Genomic DNA, 17,332 nt, shown 5'->3' with positions numbered 1-17,332 from the left:
CCCCCTGAAATTAAAACCTGAACCAAAGTCACTGTAGGATCCTCTGAGGTTTGACGAAGCTTTTATTTGAACTTGCTCAGTCAGAAACACTTTCAGATCATCGTTTACATAAGTGGTTTCATACAGAAAGAGTGACAACCATAAAACCGATGATAACTTCTAAATTATCAAAACTATATTTATTAAAAGAGATTAAATGAGTTTCAGCAAATTTCTGTCCAAATAAAAATGGTCACTTCCTAACAGGTTTAAACGTGAAATATTTCAAAGTGCTCGATATTTTGGACATTTACAACCACCACTGATCACCTTCACTAGATTCTACTGCATCTCTCTTTGTTTTAGATGATAAAATTCAGAACTTCGTGAACATTCGTCTACCCAACAAGTCTTGGTATCAAAGCCATCCACACATCTCCAACCAACAACACAGACCCTTCATCACTACTTTGCATCAGTGCTTGATTATTAGGAGCAAAACACAAAATGAAATCATAACCAAGCTGCACGTTGACCCAAAAACCAAACAGCTTTCAGTCACATCTCATGAACTTCGTGACTGGAAAAAGGTTATGAAATGTGGCTAAAGGCTTTTCTTCTACTAAGCAAAGCAGATTATGAACAGCATACATTTATACATTTAACATATTGGAAAGAATTGTGAAATAAATATAGAACATTTTCTGCTAAATGTGAAACAGATGAGGGATTTTTTTGGGACTTTGTGGCTCGACATTAAACCCAATTAAACCTAATTACTGAGTTTTCTCTGGAATTACATTGATGCAGGTTGATACTCTAGGTTCATGTGACTGTTTTTCTGGGAGGCGTCCCACACGTATCGTTCTTGGGCCCATTTTTATTTCTCCTGTCTTAAGAACCTCCTGAAAGATATGGCAGTATGGAAAACATGAACTAAAACATGAACTTAAACCTGCCTTTAAACACTTCATCCATGACATTACAATGAACAATAATAAATATGTTCTTCGAACATTGTTCAATGTAAATCTGGCTGTTTGGGCTGATTCTACACATTTGGCCTCAGTGGATCAAATTTCAGATTAATGAGGAACTAAAACTATAGAAAATCTTCGTGTTGTAGGTTTTGCATGTTGCCGCCTGTCCTCAGCGAGAAAGGCGTCAGCGATCAAATGATAATTTGGTGACGGCTCTGCGGCTGAACATGAACGCACAAACCAGCAGCAGCTGAGGCAGGTTCATCTGATCATCCAGGACTGAGGTGGCGGGCTGTAATCGCTCGGGGGTCGGGGTCAAAGGTCGCGGTCGGTGGGGGATGAGGGTGGGGTCAAACCTCAGCGTGGTGTTTAGGAGTCGGCTGTTTCTGTATCGTTGGCGGCATTTTCGGAGGAGTTGGGGGTCAGGTACTCGAAGGCCTTCTGGCTCTGGGAGACGAACTGTTTGAGCGGGGCGAGGAGCAGCTCGGCGGCAGATGGCCGTCGAGGGGCGGCGCCTTCGGAAGGGAGGGGCGTGCCCTCCACCTCTGAGGCTTGGGGCTCCTTCAGGCTCGAGCGACGACGGCCATTGGGAGGGTCGGGGCTCGCAGGACCACCGGAGCCTCGTGCGGCGCGGGAGTGCAGGCTCCGGCGGCGGCGAGGGCGGCCGTCCATGGCCTTCAGGAAGAGGCTGTTAGTCGAGCCGCGACGAGACGAGTTGTCAGATACAAGCTCCTCTTGGTTCAGGAATTCCTCCACCTCCTGAGGAGATGGCTTCTGTAGCTGAAAACACAGGAGTGGAGTTGGAAATCCCGACATGTCTCAGGTGTGTTACAGGTGTGTTTCAGGTGTGTTGCAGTCCTTTCCACTCACCATGTTGTAAAGTGGTGTGGTGTTGACCACCAGCTGCAGGATGATCTTGGCTACTTCCCTCAGCTCTTGAAGCAGCTCCTGGATTTGGACCGGTACTCCTCGGACCTGACGAACCACGCGCAGCTCTGCCAACATGGTCGCCCGAACTCTGACCGCATTCAGAGAGGCCTCTCTGAGGGCCTCTGCTTGGTACACCAGCGCCACCAGGAGGCCCTGCAGGAATTGCAGCAGGTCGCTGGACAACTTGAGGACCTGAAGCAGACCAACCTGCAGGGAACAGGTGCTGTCGTTAGAAGATCCATGAATCTTGTGTCTCTTCAGCACTAAACTGACTCAAATAGTGAATGAACTCGGAAGAATTCGGCAGGACTTTTTCACTCCTCTAGCTGCTTTGTTTTTCAGCTTCTGTCTTTTTGCCTCCTTTAACTTTTCTGACACAGAAACCAGAATTCCTTACAGCTGTTTTACAGTAAACACAGTTAAAGATGGACTCAGAAACATGTCTGTTAGTAGCATAAACATGACCTATCATGGACAGGTGCAGTGGAGCTATGCATGGTGTAAAGGCTAACACATTCAACAATTCTGAGAACAGGAGGAGACACAAACCCAACCTCAGGGGGTCATGAGCTACTCCTAGTCCCAGTTCCAAGCCTGGATGAATGAGAAGGTCGATCAAACATGTGCTTCATCTGGGAACAGATCACAGAACCCTGAGGATCTCCAGGATTTAGTTTTGGGTGTTTTTATGAAGAAAGTTCACAAAAGCTCAAAACAGCTTGATGGAGTTCCTTTAACCCGGTGATAAATTCTGATCTTTGTAGTGAAATACTGTGTTACTGTTCAGTGAGGGCTTTCTGCACTCTCATTAGATCTGGAATAAGTGAGTGCCAAACCTGAACCAGGACACTTGTGTCGTTTGTTTGGCATAAACTCTCCGTAAACCTCTCAGAGTTTACGGAGACAGCAAATTTTCTGGGACACAACGGGGGAGAAAAATTGGACCGGTACCAGCTGGAAGCAGAGCGACACGTGAGGACACAGAAAGCAACGCGTGAGGAGGGAGCGCTCAGGAACAAAGATGGCAGGAACAGCAGGAATGAGATCAGGGCCCGTCTGTCACACGTCCCCGAATGTAATCAGTGATGCATTTATTTTGTGGAGGAAAAGCACTAAATTGAAAGGACTGCAGTCTGTGCTGGTATTTAGAAGAAAGCCTAACCACGCCTCCATCTGAAATCTTCTTTTGAAGACTATAAACTAATAAAAAATATCTTGTTTTAAGATCACAGTGCCAAAAAGACGCAGGGGAGATAATGTGGCCCATGAGCAACAGCTTCAAACCTGGTCTCTTAGATGATAAAAACATCCATTTATTTATTTCCCCTGCCTCTAAACCCGTGGTAACACTGCATTATGTGGATGAAAGTTCAGTAATTTGAGGAATTGTGTTTGTTTGCCTCACTCCAGAAAGAGAAAAAGGCTCACAGCCCACAATCTGTATCACTTACTAAGAAAAAGAAAAGGATCAAAGTGGAATTATACGTCAGGACGCTCTGATTGTTTCCTGTCCGACGTTCACTCCACACTGTTTCAGTCTATATTTCCCCCCACCTGCAGTAGCCGCACACACGGACAACCTTCCATCCCATCATCCTTCATGTGAAACATCATTTCCTTTCTCATTTTTCTTACTTCCCTTGCCACCTTCTCTTCTCTACTTCCTTCCTTCTGCGCTCCCTTTTTCTCTTCCTCACCTCGTCTGCATTTACTTCGTGTCTGCAGGTTAAACCCTGAGGGCTCACCGAGAGACAAAACTCTAATTTAGATTTGGGCCAATGTAATTACATTACTTGCAGATAAGAGTAAACTTATCTATTGATATCATACAACACAAACTGCAGATAAGTTGGGATGCTGTGCAAAATGTAAACAAAGAATGAATGCAATAATTTGCACGTCTCATAAACCCATATTTTATTTTACATTGAAAACAAATCAAAGGTTCAAACTGAGATATTTTACTTTTTCATGAAAAGTATTCGCAGCAAAAAAGTTGGGAGAAAAGTAAGCGTTACTAAAATTAAACAGCAGGAGGAACATTTTGGAATTTATTCGATTAACTGGTCACTGCTCCCAGTCTTTGGTCCTGTTTACTGGAGTGACAACTGACCAAGCATCAGCCGACCAATCAGAGACAAGCCAGGATGTGTAACGAGATATTTACGCAGAGACTGCTGTTGTTGTTTTTCTCTCCGAATACAAAATGTTCTCAGGTCTCTCCTGGGAAATTTGGGGGTTCGGGTATTTGGGTCAAACTGAGACAGCGGGCCGTGACCTTCTGTGCTGCTGACAAACAGCCACTTGAACACGTGAGCGCACACTCACACGGTGAAACGCACAGCGACAGGCTAATGAGGCGGCTGATTGCTGCTGACACAACAACATGTTGACCAGCTCACCTGCAGCGACACGTCCTCATTAGTCTGAATGAAACAGGATGGCTGCACCCACAGCCGAGCCTCAGAAATGTGACCAGCCTGTGCTTCCAGAAGTCACACTGTGGAGGAGATGAGAGGCTTTCCCGGGGTCGCTGCGACGTGCCTTTCACAGGACGCTCAGACACCAGCAAGAAGAAACAAACTGCTCACTTGTGAAGTAAAAACACCAAAGAAGCCTTTCGTGTTTCACAGAGGAAAGGATAGAGTTCAGTGTTTCCTCACACCAAAGACGCTTTTGATAAAAGACACATTAAAACTCAAAGAGCTGAAAGATTTTAGGGCTTCAAACTTGTTTTATCGTTTTTTTCTGGCTTTGACTAACTTCACTCCTGACTACTGCATGCAGTCAGTCACAACGCTTCAGTTCAAAAGGCTGCACCAAAACCTTTCCCAAGCCCCTTACCCTGACCATGACCCAACTGTAACCCTGACTCTAAAACCACATTTTGAGTCTGAAAAATGCCTTCAAACTTGTGGGGACTGGGATTTGGGTCCCCACAAAGATATGAATACACACACACACACACACTCTGTGGGTTTTAAACTATTAAGATGTGTTTGGAGTGCAAATTTTTCATTTGCATTAAAGAAAAAATTGCATTAATGGTTTAGGGATGATCTAAACTCCAGAGTTTAAAGGTACTTAAACAATTGACTGACAGGCAGTTGAAGCTTTTGACAATACAAGTGAAGGTGGCCATCACTACGATGAAAAACCAAAATCAAACCAACAGAAAGAACAGCAAAAATCCACACACTGCTTAAAAAGTCTTAAAAAGAAGGAATCCACCAACGGGATCAGCAACACTGACAAGTCTGAAACACACAGGAGACAAATCATGGTGCAGAATTCTTCCCTTGTTTACGAAAACCTCTGCGCAGCATGGGAGCGAGTGAAGAACACCGTCCATGAGGTCTGAATCAAGACACACGAGTGGAAATACAGAGTTTACAACAAGCTGCACTCCACTGAAGAACAAGAAGGCCAGACCAGGCTTAGGAAAACTTGGATTAGCCAGGAAAAAAAGCCGGCACAGAAACCAAGATGAAGTTGGAGCTGAATGATGGGAAAAGCAGGAGCAGACACCAGCTGTCAAACATGGTGGAGGCAGCGTGATGGCGTGGGCATGAATGGCTGCAGGTGCCTCACACAGTTCAGACTGACTAGTATTAAAGTAAAGTATTTAAACCAGTCCTTATAATTAAAATTATGTTAGTCTGTCCAGTTATTGTGCATAAAAATGGATGAAAGTCCTGAACAATTCATGCTAATTTCTTTTTAAACCCCTTGAAGTGACGCTGACAGTCTGCACTTGAATCACTGTGTGATTTAAACTCTCCTGCTACTGTACGAACACTGAATGTAGTATAATGAGTGTTTCTCAGTGAGAGCATAAAGTAACATGTTGTTACTGTGAAATACAGTTAGTCTATAGATCATCCACAGATAAATGCACAGAGGCTGAGCTGTGGATATCATGATGTAGATCTGTATCTGTATGATGTTTAAAAAAACGAGGCCGTGAGTCTGAGCAGACCACACTCGGCCGTTATCGCCGCATCAGCTCAGACGCTCCACGCGGCACGTAGGCAGCGAGCTTAGATTACAGCCGTCTGCTGAGGAAGCACATCCATTTATCTTTAATGGAGCTCATTTTCCTGAAGGCAGGACACTCCCGTCTGTGTGCCGTTTAAATCCATCCCTCGCTCCTCAGAGAACATTTATGGGGTTTTTTTAACAGCAGAACATCTAAACCGACGCGCTGATATTTATTTTCTGTTCTCATCCACACCCTAAAAGAACATTTACATGTGAGGCCCGGAGGCCAAAGTGAAAGTGACCTTGGAGATGTCTTTATCAGCTGTTTCCTGTTGTCATTGCAGCGCTGTGAATACAGGTGTGCCTGCAACACCTGCACCAACCAGGACCCAGCTGGAGCTTCCTGCCATTGGCTTCATTCAGTAATGTTTCAGTGTTGAGTCACGTTTAAAACATGAAGTCATTCGTTTTTCAATTTATCTGCTTACATAACGACGTGAATCTGTAATCGATCAAACCGAGTCTGATTGGACTGAACCGCCCGTGTGTGTGTGTGTGTGTGTGTGTGTGTGTGTGTGTGTGTGTGTGTGTGTGTGTGTGTGTGTGTGTGAGAGAGAGATGTGCAGGACGAAGAAACGACTCGTGTGTCCAGTCACGTAGCTGCTGCCAACACACACACACACGGACTTCAGTCCTTGTGAGGACTCTCTCTCTCTCTCTCTCTCTCTGTCGCACACACACACACACACACACACACACACACACACACACACACACACACACACTCACTCTTATGGATTTTTTAAAGCTTTAGAAAATAATTATTTTGGCACTTTTTAAAGAACTTTTTTAGTCGTCTGGTATCTGACAGTTTTTTGGGATTTTGATCGGCTCACGTGGTTCTGGTTTGATTTCATTCGCGGGTGTAGTGAGCGCACATGTAGGTGTCTGACAAACATCCTGGAGCTCTTATCCTGTCTGACATTTTATATTTCTCAGGAGTTTGTAGGACTGTTTTTCAGGTGTCTTTGTGCTCCTTTTTAGGACTTTCTGGACAAACTGGCCAAAATGTTCCACGCTTCCTAAGTCAGAACATTTCTGCTACTTGTCAGGCATGCATGAGGTGTTTGTTAATGTCTTACATCCCATTTTAGGTGCAGTTTTCATGCAGGTTGCATTTGCAGCAACCATCCCATAGCTTCTGGGATGGTTTTATTGGTTTGTACAGTCAGTTCTGGATCATGTTTCTTCAGTTTATTGGATCAAATTTCTGGTCCCGTATCCTAAACATCGAGTGTCTGACCTCTGAACCCTCAGACAGACCTGTGTGTAAGGCTCTGTCCTAATTTGCTTTCATTTTTAAACAACTGGTCCTCACAGAGATAGATAAACGAGACCACTCCTCTTACAGCAGCTGCTTCACGTCTCCTCGTCTGTTTGTTAGTTCTGGACGGCAGAAGATTTCTATCATGGTGAAAATGACAGAAACGTTTGCTTTAGGGAACAGCCTGCTGCTGCCGCCTCTCAGCGATAAATGCTGGTCCCAGTCTGAGAGTCATAAAAGCTGCTGGGAGGGGAAACGTGTGGGTTTTTAGGATAAACTGAGGAGCACGAGTCAAAGGTGAACGCTACTAAAAATAACACAGAAAACTAAAAGCTGCTGCTTTAAATAACTGAAACTAACATTAACAAACAAAATCAGAACACACTGGACTCAAACTATCTCTGGACACTGGATCCTCAGCAGAAACGCGCAGTTTAGTTTGGCCCACGTGGACATATTTTCATCATGTGCTGGTCATATTTATGAGGACTTTTGTTTGTATTTTTAAACTGTGACACTGGTACACAGTCAGTTCCCTCACATTCAAACATAAAGACAGGTGACAAAATAAAGTAAAAACCTGAAAAGTGTGACTGACAGATACTTATTATCATCGTCATTGTCAGAAAAGGTTTCAAAGTTTTAATTCCTCTGCTGACATCAGCCCCAATATCCTGAAGTCCTGTTTTGAAACCTTGTGATGAGTTTTTTCATCATCGCCTTCGTGGTGTTTTGGTCAGTTGATGGTTGTTGTTGTTGTTAGATAATCCTCCTTTGTGAGTCTTAAAATAAGCAATGTTTACAAAACTGACTAAAAGTTTTATTCAGTATCATGTGAAATACACGACCGAGCCCAGAGAAGCTAGGAGACCATAGATATCGCCCCCTGTTGGTCATTAGTCAGAAGAAAGGACCTGGAAGCTACGTCTAAATTTTTATAGTTTTATCTGCGGCCCAAACTCAGCCTGATACAAAAAGATTAAAGAATAAATAAATGATTAAAGTTCAGGTCTTAATAAAATTACTGGATATGAATCAGATTACATGGTGTGAATCTGAGACCTGCAGATACTCCGTCAGCTGACACGTCCTTATTCTGACGTCCGCGACCACAAAGCGGATGCCAACGCATGTGATGGTGACGGGGGAGACGTGGAGCAGACGTGGACTCATGGAGTCAGAGGAAACGTCACAACAGATGGGCGAGAGAGGTGTGATAACACTGGTACAAAGAGAGAGAGCAGAAATTTACTGGGATATTGTGTCTTTCAACCTGAAAATAGTCCGTCTTTATTTTTATACAGTTTTATATATTTTTGCTTTTTTGTTGTTGTGGAGAGACGTTTTAAATGTTTAAATGACCAAGCGGTCGGGTCGGTCAGCTCCATGGAGCCATGCACCCAGCAAACATTCCCCCTTCGAGACCACGATGGGGCATTGTGAACCGTCCCACATGGTACCACATCCTGGTGGGGTACATCAGTGTAGTAGTGTGCCCACAGAAGCCCCTTTTTGAGGCCCCAAAAGACAAAGTTGCTGTGGGCACAACCACTCGGGTCAGTGAGGGATAAGTGTGGGTTTTTCCCGGCCACACAGGCCCACAGTTCACCCACAGCTCCCAGAAATGGGCCCACACGAGAATGTCTGCTGGGTATGTGAAAGAATTTCTAAGAACTCACACTCTCTGGACTTCCCATTTCGTTGGGGGCGCTGTTGAGATACTCCAACATGTTTAGATGTAGTTTAGATTAGATTGGGTTCCTCTTCTAAATTTTATGTCAGTTTTTAGGTTTATGTGGATTAGATCCCAGTTCTTCCGGACCTTTCAATGAAAAAAGGATCATCTGATTTCCTCTCTCACTGGCATTCAGGTCGCCTGAACAAATCCCACAACTCCGTCATGTTTCCGTTCATGTCAAACGTCACACGCCGAGTTCTGCAGGAGTTCGGTTTCCTCTCACCTTGTCGGCAGCGTCTCCCATGGTCCTGACGACTCTCTGCAGCTGCTCTCTGATCTTCATCAGGCGGTGATAAAGCTGCAGGCTGAGAGTCAGCAGGAGGCTGCGGACCCTCGTCCACATACTGGGCTCATCGCCGTTGTCTTCACTCTCGTACTGCTGCACCCTCAGCTCCCATTCCTGACCTGATGGACGGCAGAGACGTTCAGAAGCAGAAGGCTTTGTATTCATAAAGGAAGGTTACAGCAAGCAGCCATTAAAACAAACGTTTGTCAGAACTCAAGCTGAACTGAAGTCTGGGCAGGACGTGCATTTCACATGACATTAAAGCATGTTCAGAAACTTCATGTCTGGTCTCATTTCCTGGTGTGACCTTTGCATTTGATGCCCCTGATCTACAATAAGAAGATTTTAAAAAAGCTTTTCCCCATGAAACAAACTCAAACCGGGCCTCACGTAGATATAAAGACAAACGTTAAACACACTCACTCAGTACAGAAATGTCACATGAAGTGAAGTTTTGATCCTGTCACCTTCAGCGTCACCATGTGACACTGAGGACTCTGGTCTCTGATTGGTTCGTTGGCTGTTATCAGCATAAAGAGCTGAAGTTCACCAGCATCAGTTTGGGGAGTCAGCAGAGCTTCGGCTCCCTCTGCTGGTTGAATTCAGCAGAAAAATGTCCCCCCCACACAGTGTCGGGTATTCCTATCTTGTGGGGACATCTAATTGACATAATGCTTTCCCCAGCCCCTCACCCTAACCATAACCTCATTGTAACCCTGAGTCTAAAACCACAATTTGAGTCTCAAAAATGCCCTCAAACTTGTGGGGATTTTGGTCCCTACAAAGATTTGAATACACGCTCACACACACGTTTCATTTCCATAATCCAGTCTGAAGTGTGAGCTGCAGTGATGCATTTCTCTGTGATGACACGATAACTACAAGTGAGTAGGGATGGGTATTGATAAGATTCTCACGATTCCGATTCCATTTTCGATTCTGTTTAACGATTCGATTCTTTATCGATTCTTTTTTAAAAAGGAGAACACTAAGGTTGATTAGCTTAGAACTGTTTTATATCTTCTCTTTGAACAAGATAGAAATTTAGGAGTAACATGGCCTTACAAACCCAACAGTGAGATCTTAAGAGATCCACAGCCTACGGCTCTTCAATGGGGTGTCACAGGGTCCCCGGGGAAAAAATTGTAAATGTAAAATAATAAAATAAATATTCTTCTGTAGCAAAAACAAAGTATAACATAAATTATTCTGTAGCAATTACACAAGAATATCCAGTAATGTCCCTGCCTACAATTAAACACATTCACTTACGGAAAATCGGTGCAAGGCTTTGACCACAAACTTAGTCACTGCTCGGTGACATTCGTCTATCCTGGCCTGAAAGGAGACGCTGCCGGTAGACTGCAGCGAGAACTGCCAGCCAGACTCTGTCTCTCTCATCATGGTCACCTAAATGCACAGTAATGGCAGGTTTTGTAATAAGGCAGATCGCGCTAACATAATATGCACTGTTAGCTGATTATTTACCTGCCGCATTAACGGGAGATGACGTGCAAACGTGTTAAGAGATTTTTTAGGATTTTGGGATTTTTATTATGTTGTGCTTAAAAGTACGTTTCTTTATCTAAATATGTTTGCTCTTTCAGTATTAAGCTTAAATGGGGAAGTCACACTCTCTGCAGACTCCTAAATGGGGAAGTGCAGACTCAACAGGAAGCCTGCACAGTTCTATTTTATCTCTTCCTGTACGTCTCTGAGAATGCTATGAATAAAAAGGCTGACAACTATTGCACGGTGCGAGTCTCCCTGAGTCTCACCCGTGTACACGTTAAACCTGTCTGAGCGTTTTTATTCCGACCTGAGTTGCAATACAGGAAAACTCCTGACAAAACGTTACCGCTGCTGCTGCTGGGTTGAGATTCACGAGTCCGGAGCGGAATTAAAAACACGACATTCATTTAAGGTCATCGCGTGTTTGTGAGCAAATGCTTTTGCATATTCGTATTGTTTCCTCCTTTAAATGAAATATCTACTTTGCAAGTATTGCAAGTTGCCCTGTTGTCATCCGTTCTCATAAAGTATAACCAAACTTTTGAGCGTTTGAGCCGCTTAGGCGCCCTGCCAGGTAAATGACGCTCCGCAACATGGTGACGTCATTTGGGGCGACTGGAATCAATACGGGAATCGTTTGCAAAAATGGCAAACGATTCCAAGGAATTGAAACCGTGGGAACCGGTTCTTGTTGAGAACCGGTTCTCAACAAGAACCGGGTTTCGATACCCATCCCTACAGGTGAGGCAACATTAGCTGCGGCAAAAGTCTCTCAGACTTGCAGAAAAAGAGCTGCTTTGCCAAAGAGCACTACAACCCCTCCCATACTCACGCAGTGTGGGTGGGAGGGGCAGGTAGTAGGCGGTGGCATCCTCCAGGCGACTCAGCACTTCATCAAGTCCCGACATGGCGGCCTGGCCCACCTGAGTGTTCTGCAGCTGCTGCACAGTCACCCGACCTACGTCAGCCAGACGCTCCAGCTGATCCAGAGCTGCGTCCAGGCCGTCCACCACCCACAGCTGCACGTCATCCAGGGTCAGGAAGAAGGCGTCCTTCAGGTGATTCATAACCTGACAGAGGCAGGGATTTACAGCGATTTACAGTCCCTGTAACATCAGGCAGCAGCCTTCCCTGTCATTTTAAACTGTTTTTTAAGAGTCATCTTTGCACATTAAGCCTTTAACAAGCTCAGAGAGACCGCAAATGTTGGAGGAGAGCAAACTGATAACGACCACCTGGAGGCAGCTGAAGCATGTGAGCAACTTTACACACAGTCCTGTTTGGGCCTGATGAATCTGTTTTAGCTCCAGGTTTGGATTCCACCACCTCCTCAGTCAGCTGCTGAGCAGGAAGTGCCCAGAGACTTTCTCCAGGTGATTTCTGCCCCCAGGTGTCCTGTTCTAGAATCCTGAATCCTTTGGGTGATGTCTGAAGGACTTTAAGCTGGTTAGAAAAACTACATTTATTACTTTAATTTTACATAAAGTTAACGATTTTGAATGACTGGTGTATAGCCTTTTAAAACAATGCTGATATTTTTGGAGCTGACCCTGTTCTTCTGTTGGATCCTGTTGTTTCGACAGCCTGGCTGCTCGCTCGTACTCTAGTGCAGAAATTCACCGTGTTACCTTAACTGGCAGCGGTGCAAAGAAAACTTTGTGACATGACCACAACACAAAAATCACATCTGTAGCAGATATCAAAGCAGAATGACCTCGTCTGTTGACTGGTTCAGGATTGGATAGTTTTTCTCCAGGTGATCAAGACCAACGAGAGCAAAACTGTTGGCAACTTCGACTGCAGAGAACAAGACAAACACGATTCAGAGGCAGTGAAACGTGATTACGTGGGATGAAGTGTCAGCAGTGCTGTCACGTACTCTGTGGCTCCAAACTCTGCAGGAGGGGCGTGGCTCGTCTCATGGCCTCTTGGGAAAAGCTGCGAACTCCGACCTCGGCCATTCCTCCCATCAGACCCAGCAGACGGTAGCGACCTTTGACCCCGGAGTACATGGAAGTCACCATCTGTAACGCTGAGTGAACCAGAGGCAGATGGGAAGCTCTCAGGACGGCATTGGTCTGAAACACGAGGAGGAAAACCGTCACACCTCATCAGGACTACAATGGGGGTTTTTAAAGCTGGAACTGGGAATACTGGAATATTTGGGCACTGGAGCTAAAGCTTACTCAGGTTATGAAGCAGGACAATGATCTTAAACACACCAGTGAGCCCACCTCCACCTCACAAATACTTATTCACATACTTGTATATCAATACAAACACAGATTACGTTGTTTTTTTATTCCCGTTCATTCTGTATTTCATTATTTGTTACTCGTGTTTTCACAGATCTAATCACGTCCTCCTCTTCTGTGGAGGAGCTGGAGAAACGTTTGGGTGAAGCCTAAGTATGTTCGCTCTTAGCTCACCTCATGATCTGGATGAGATGACATTTCTCTTTCGCCAAATCTGAGAAAACACAAACAGAGGTCACAGATCAGACTCGCCTCCACGACTCCAGAGTTCAACCTTCACATCAGCATGAGGCAGTCAGCTGCCGAGCCTCCACAAAGCTCACGACTGTTCGACCAAAGCCAGCATGAAAATCGGTTTTTCGCCGCACCATCCGCTCCAGCCGCCGAGCACACAGCGGCTCAGACGCAGCACAAAGGCCTGTCTTTAAAACGAGAGCGCAGAGAAACGGCGTGAAGACTTTACAGGGAGAAAACAATCTTAAGTTTACATCATCTGAGTTTTAGCTTTTCAAGTCGTCTCTGTAGAAAACGGAAAGCACCTTCAATAAGTCACCTAAAAACATCACGAGGAAAACGATTCCACCAAGATAAACTTTGTGTTTCAGACACTGAATCAGTATTTTACAGTTTTCTGCATGAGAGAACTTTTTTGACTTTTTCTTTATTTGCTTGTTGTTTTTGAGTTTGAGCAACGTCTATTTAAACTACTTAACATGGATGAAGTGGAAATATTATAATAATCCCACAATTCAGACTGGGATCATTTGAAATCATCCATCCATCCATATTCTGCCGAACTCCTGACCCCATCTCTAAGAAAGAGGCCGACGCTTTTCCAAGGAAAATCACTCGTATCCATGACCTCGTCCTTTGGTCGCTACCCAGAGCTCGTGACCATCGGTGAGGGTGGGGACGTAGACTGAGCGGTAAATTGGTAGCTTCGCTTTTATGCACAAAACCAAAGTCACAGTTAAGCAGTGACCACAGGTATTAGTTGGGTTACATGTGATATGAGTAGTTCATGAACGCAGACGACACAACTCAGTTTCCAAGAAGGCGAACCCTGCACAAATAATGAAAATCAGTGATGGACAATGTAAAACAAAACACAGTGCACCATTTTAAATTCTAATTGTATGATAAAATTAGTCATTTTACAGATAATTTGTCCCAAGATTTTTCAAACTACGATTAAAACAATAAAATTATGAAAATCAAGTGTTGAAGCCACACCCAGTGAGGTGACAGGAAAACAACACAGAAAATCCAAAAACTAAAATCATGTCTGTAAATTTGAAAATGCATGAATAACAACGATAATTAGTGTTAAAAATATGTTGATTAAAGAGGTGGAGCACACCGCTGGATTAATCACAACAGAGAAATCATCAGTGTTTTTGGTAGTTCCTGTTCATGTCAGGGTCTAAGCTTTATCTGCCCTAAACTAAAGGTGTTCATAATTACCAATGATTACCAATTTTTAATGATAATTATATCTAGTAATCCAGCAGTATGCACACGCTCTTTAATCAAAGTGATATTTTTAATGGTAAAAAATAATTATCATTGATTTGAAGTATAACGTTTTACAAAAAGCAGAAAAAAGCAAATTGTATCATATTTTGATTAAATCACAAAGTTACAATTATTTACTTGCATTTCAGAAAAAAAGAGACTGAGCACCGCTCAGGTTACGCTGAGCAACGAGATTCTTACTTCACTACAAAGAAATAAGTAAAATAGAATAATTAAATTAAAATATAAATAAATGAATAATACGTATAAAATAAATAACTTAAAGGAAGCACTGCGTACAGAAGGGTAGCGTGTGGTCACAACATAAACTTGGTTCTATCGTAATGGTAAGACATGCAGAACGTACGAGTGTTATTACACAAAAATGTGTTATTGTATATGAAAATAAAAGTGGCTGAATACACACACACACACACTTCGGTACTTATATCTTGTGGGGACCTCTAATTGACATAATGCTTTCCTAACCATATCCTAATTGTAACCCTGACACTAAAACCACATTTTGAGTGTAGAAATGCCTTCCAGGATCCTGGTCCCCATTAGGGCTGTTGGTCCCCTCAAGTATAGTAAATGATCAGTTTTTGGTCCCCACAAAGATATGAATACATGCTCACACACAATAAAAAAAATTGTTTCCAAATGATTAAAAAATGGTCATTTTGTTACTTTTTTCTCTAAACACTATTTGTGTAATTGTGAAGCATGTTAATTTGTATTGCTGTGCAGAGACTGGAGCAGCCGGGGAGCAAACCACCGACGGTGGACAACCACTGCCCCCCCCCCCAAGCTGAGCTGCCAGAAATTGTTCTGTATTATTGTCGCACACATCTGAACTTGTGGATTCAGGTAGTTGCTGGTTTTCTTTATCCAGGTCAGTGAATCACTGGTTATACTTGCTTGTTACATAAAGTGCTAACAAATATGTCACATGTATACAGTTAAACAACACTCTTGATGATGTTTGACTGGAAGACTTTTTTCTACTACCTTTTTAAAAAATGTTAAGATGTATTAGGCTCGATTGACCTAACAGCTCCCAGCTACAGAGTCACATCTGACTGGGAGGATTATCACTGGTATAAGAACAGAACAAGTAAAAAATGGGAGAATTCAAAGCCAATAAATAAAAAACACAGCATTTAAAGCTGCTGTTTCCCGCAGATGGGAAAGGTAACTTCACACAGAGTCCTGAACTGATCGTCCCGAACCCAGGAAAAGCTTCTCGTGCCTGGTAAAAACATCAGTTTTTACAAGACGTCAGTAACAGAGTTGATGTTTTAACTCCTAAACTCTTTAATACAAACACACAGAAGAGTCTTACCCCATTAGAGGACTGTTGATGAAGCAGCTGAGCCGAGTCACGATGACAAAGATCATGAAGACACTCTGACTTTATAACCTGTAGATAAAGAGCGCTCCTGGGATTTGAGGTTAATAAACAACAACCTCATTGGCTGGAGCATGGTGTGATGTCACTGAGGTTTTAGACTTTAATGGTGAAATTGAATCATTGCCCTGCTGTATGTGTCTCTGACTAATCAATTACCTCTGAATCAAAAGGGTCATTCAGGGGGAAAATACAGGAAACTGAGAGCCGAGGGAAACAAATGCGACACAAAATGTAAATATTGTAAATCCAGCTGGTAGTCACAACGCTCCACCTGAAATAGAAGTCACCATCTGTAACGTAATTCTGAGCGGAAATATTCAGAATTAAGGTAATAAAAAGCTGAAGAAACTATAAACCAACAACTGATCGAAGCCTTTCAAACAGATGTAAAATTAAAGACATTAAACTCTTTCTGCAGCGCCCCCTGGTGTGTGGTCTACGGTTTAGACTCCCTCTAAAACTAAGGCCTTTTTAAAAACATCTAAAATGCAAAGTGTTAGTAGCGTGCTCCTCATTCTGGGACAAAGTTCTTCTTTTTCGTGGTCTGTCATGTAAGATGACGGTGTTAGCGGAGACTTTGGCAGCCTACATGTCGCTGTGCCACCGAGTCATGTGACCACAGGACAACTAAACACAGCAGAGTAACGATGAGGGGCAGAGCGGTGTTTGCAGACACGTCTGCTCTCTGATATACGGGAGCCACGAGCTGAACTCAGAGAAGTATTGATCCTATCAGGCTAGTATCGATCCGATACTGTCCAGTTTAGCTGTGTTGCAGGCAGGATGAGGACCCAAACAAAAGGTTGAACAGTAGGAGGCCGCTTTATTGGCTGTGGCAGAAACTCTAACATTACAAACAGGGAAAACAAAACCTTCAACTGGAACCTCAGAACTCAAAATTAACAAACTACAACACGAGGAGCTAGGAGATACAAGGAGCACAGCATTAACACGGCACCTGAGAGGCAACAACGGACAGAGGAAAACACAAGGCCGAAATACACAAGGAAGTATCGAGGGAAGAGACACAGGAGGAGAGCACAGCTGGGAGTAATCACACATAATGAGACGGAAGGGGGTGTGGCCACTTTGAAACAGGAAGCTGTAACTGGTCAGGCTTACAGGTGGGGGTGTGGCCACTTTGAAACAGGAAGCTGTAAATGGTCAGGCTTACAGGTGGGGGTGTGGCCACTTTGAAACAGGAAGCTGTAAGGGAAGGAGTGACTGACTGGTCTTCTCGACTGATTTTTAAAAAAATGATATTATCCAGTCAATAGTAAGGCGTGTTGGTCCTGCTGGTTACCGAAGCTTGTTATGAATCCTGGAGTGGTTTCACCATGGCCAGCTTGGTGTTTTGAATCTACCTTCATCAGCTAATGTCTCCCAGTGTTTGTGCTCAGGTTTGGTGTTCAGGTGTC

General features: G+C 43.8%; 1 protein-coding gene across 1 annotated transcript; it reads right to left on the bottom strand.

The window, feature by feature from the left end:
• Positions 1-44: 44 nt before the first annotated feature.
• On the bottom strand, positions 45-15,907 carry plin6 (perilipin 6). Its single transcript, XM_031746466.2, has 8 exons — positions 15,846-15,907; positions 13,160-13,199; positions 12,610-12,808; positions 12,445-12,527; positions 11,563-11,800; positions 9,156-9,337; positions 1,830-2,096; positions 45-1,739 (listed from the first exon to the last, which is right to left on the bottom strand). Exons 1-8 carry the CDS (start codon positions 15,899-15,901, stop codon positions 1,329-1,331), a joined length of 1,476 nt encoding a protein of 491 aa, XP_031602326.2. The 5' UTR covers positions 15,902-15,907; the 3' UTR covers positions 45-1,328.
• Positions 15,908-17,332: the final 1,425 nt, after the last annotated feature.

The sequence above is a fragment of the Oreochromis aureus genome, linkage group 11, assembly GCF_013358895.1.
Source record: "Oreochromis aureus strain Israel breed Guangdong linkage group 11, ZZ_aureus, whole genome shotgun sequence".
NCBI classification, from domain to species: domain Eukaryota; kingdom Metazoa; phylum Chordata; class Actinopteri; order Cichliformes; family Cichlidae; genus Oreochromis; species Oreochromis aureus.
This window is presented reverse-complemented; position numbering and strand designations above follow the sequence as displayed.

What these genes read in the sequence shown, in the direction of transcription:
- plin6 (XM_031746466.2), bottom strand. Translation starts at nt 15,901, where the DNA reads ATGATCTTTGTCATCGTGACTCGGCTCAGCTGCTTCATCAACAGTCCT. An exon ending in ATCAACAGTCCTCTAATGGG is followed by an intron (nt 13,200 to 15,845) that starts GTAAGACTCTTC and finishes GTGTTTTCTCAG; the next exon opens with ATTTGGCGAAAGAGAAATGT. An exon ending in CATCTCATCCAGATCATGAG is followed by an intron (nt 12,809 to 13,159) that starts GTGAGCTAAGAG and finishes CTCGTGTTTCAG; the next exon opens with ACCAATGCCGTCCTGAGAGC.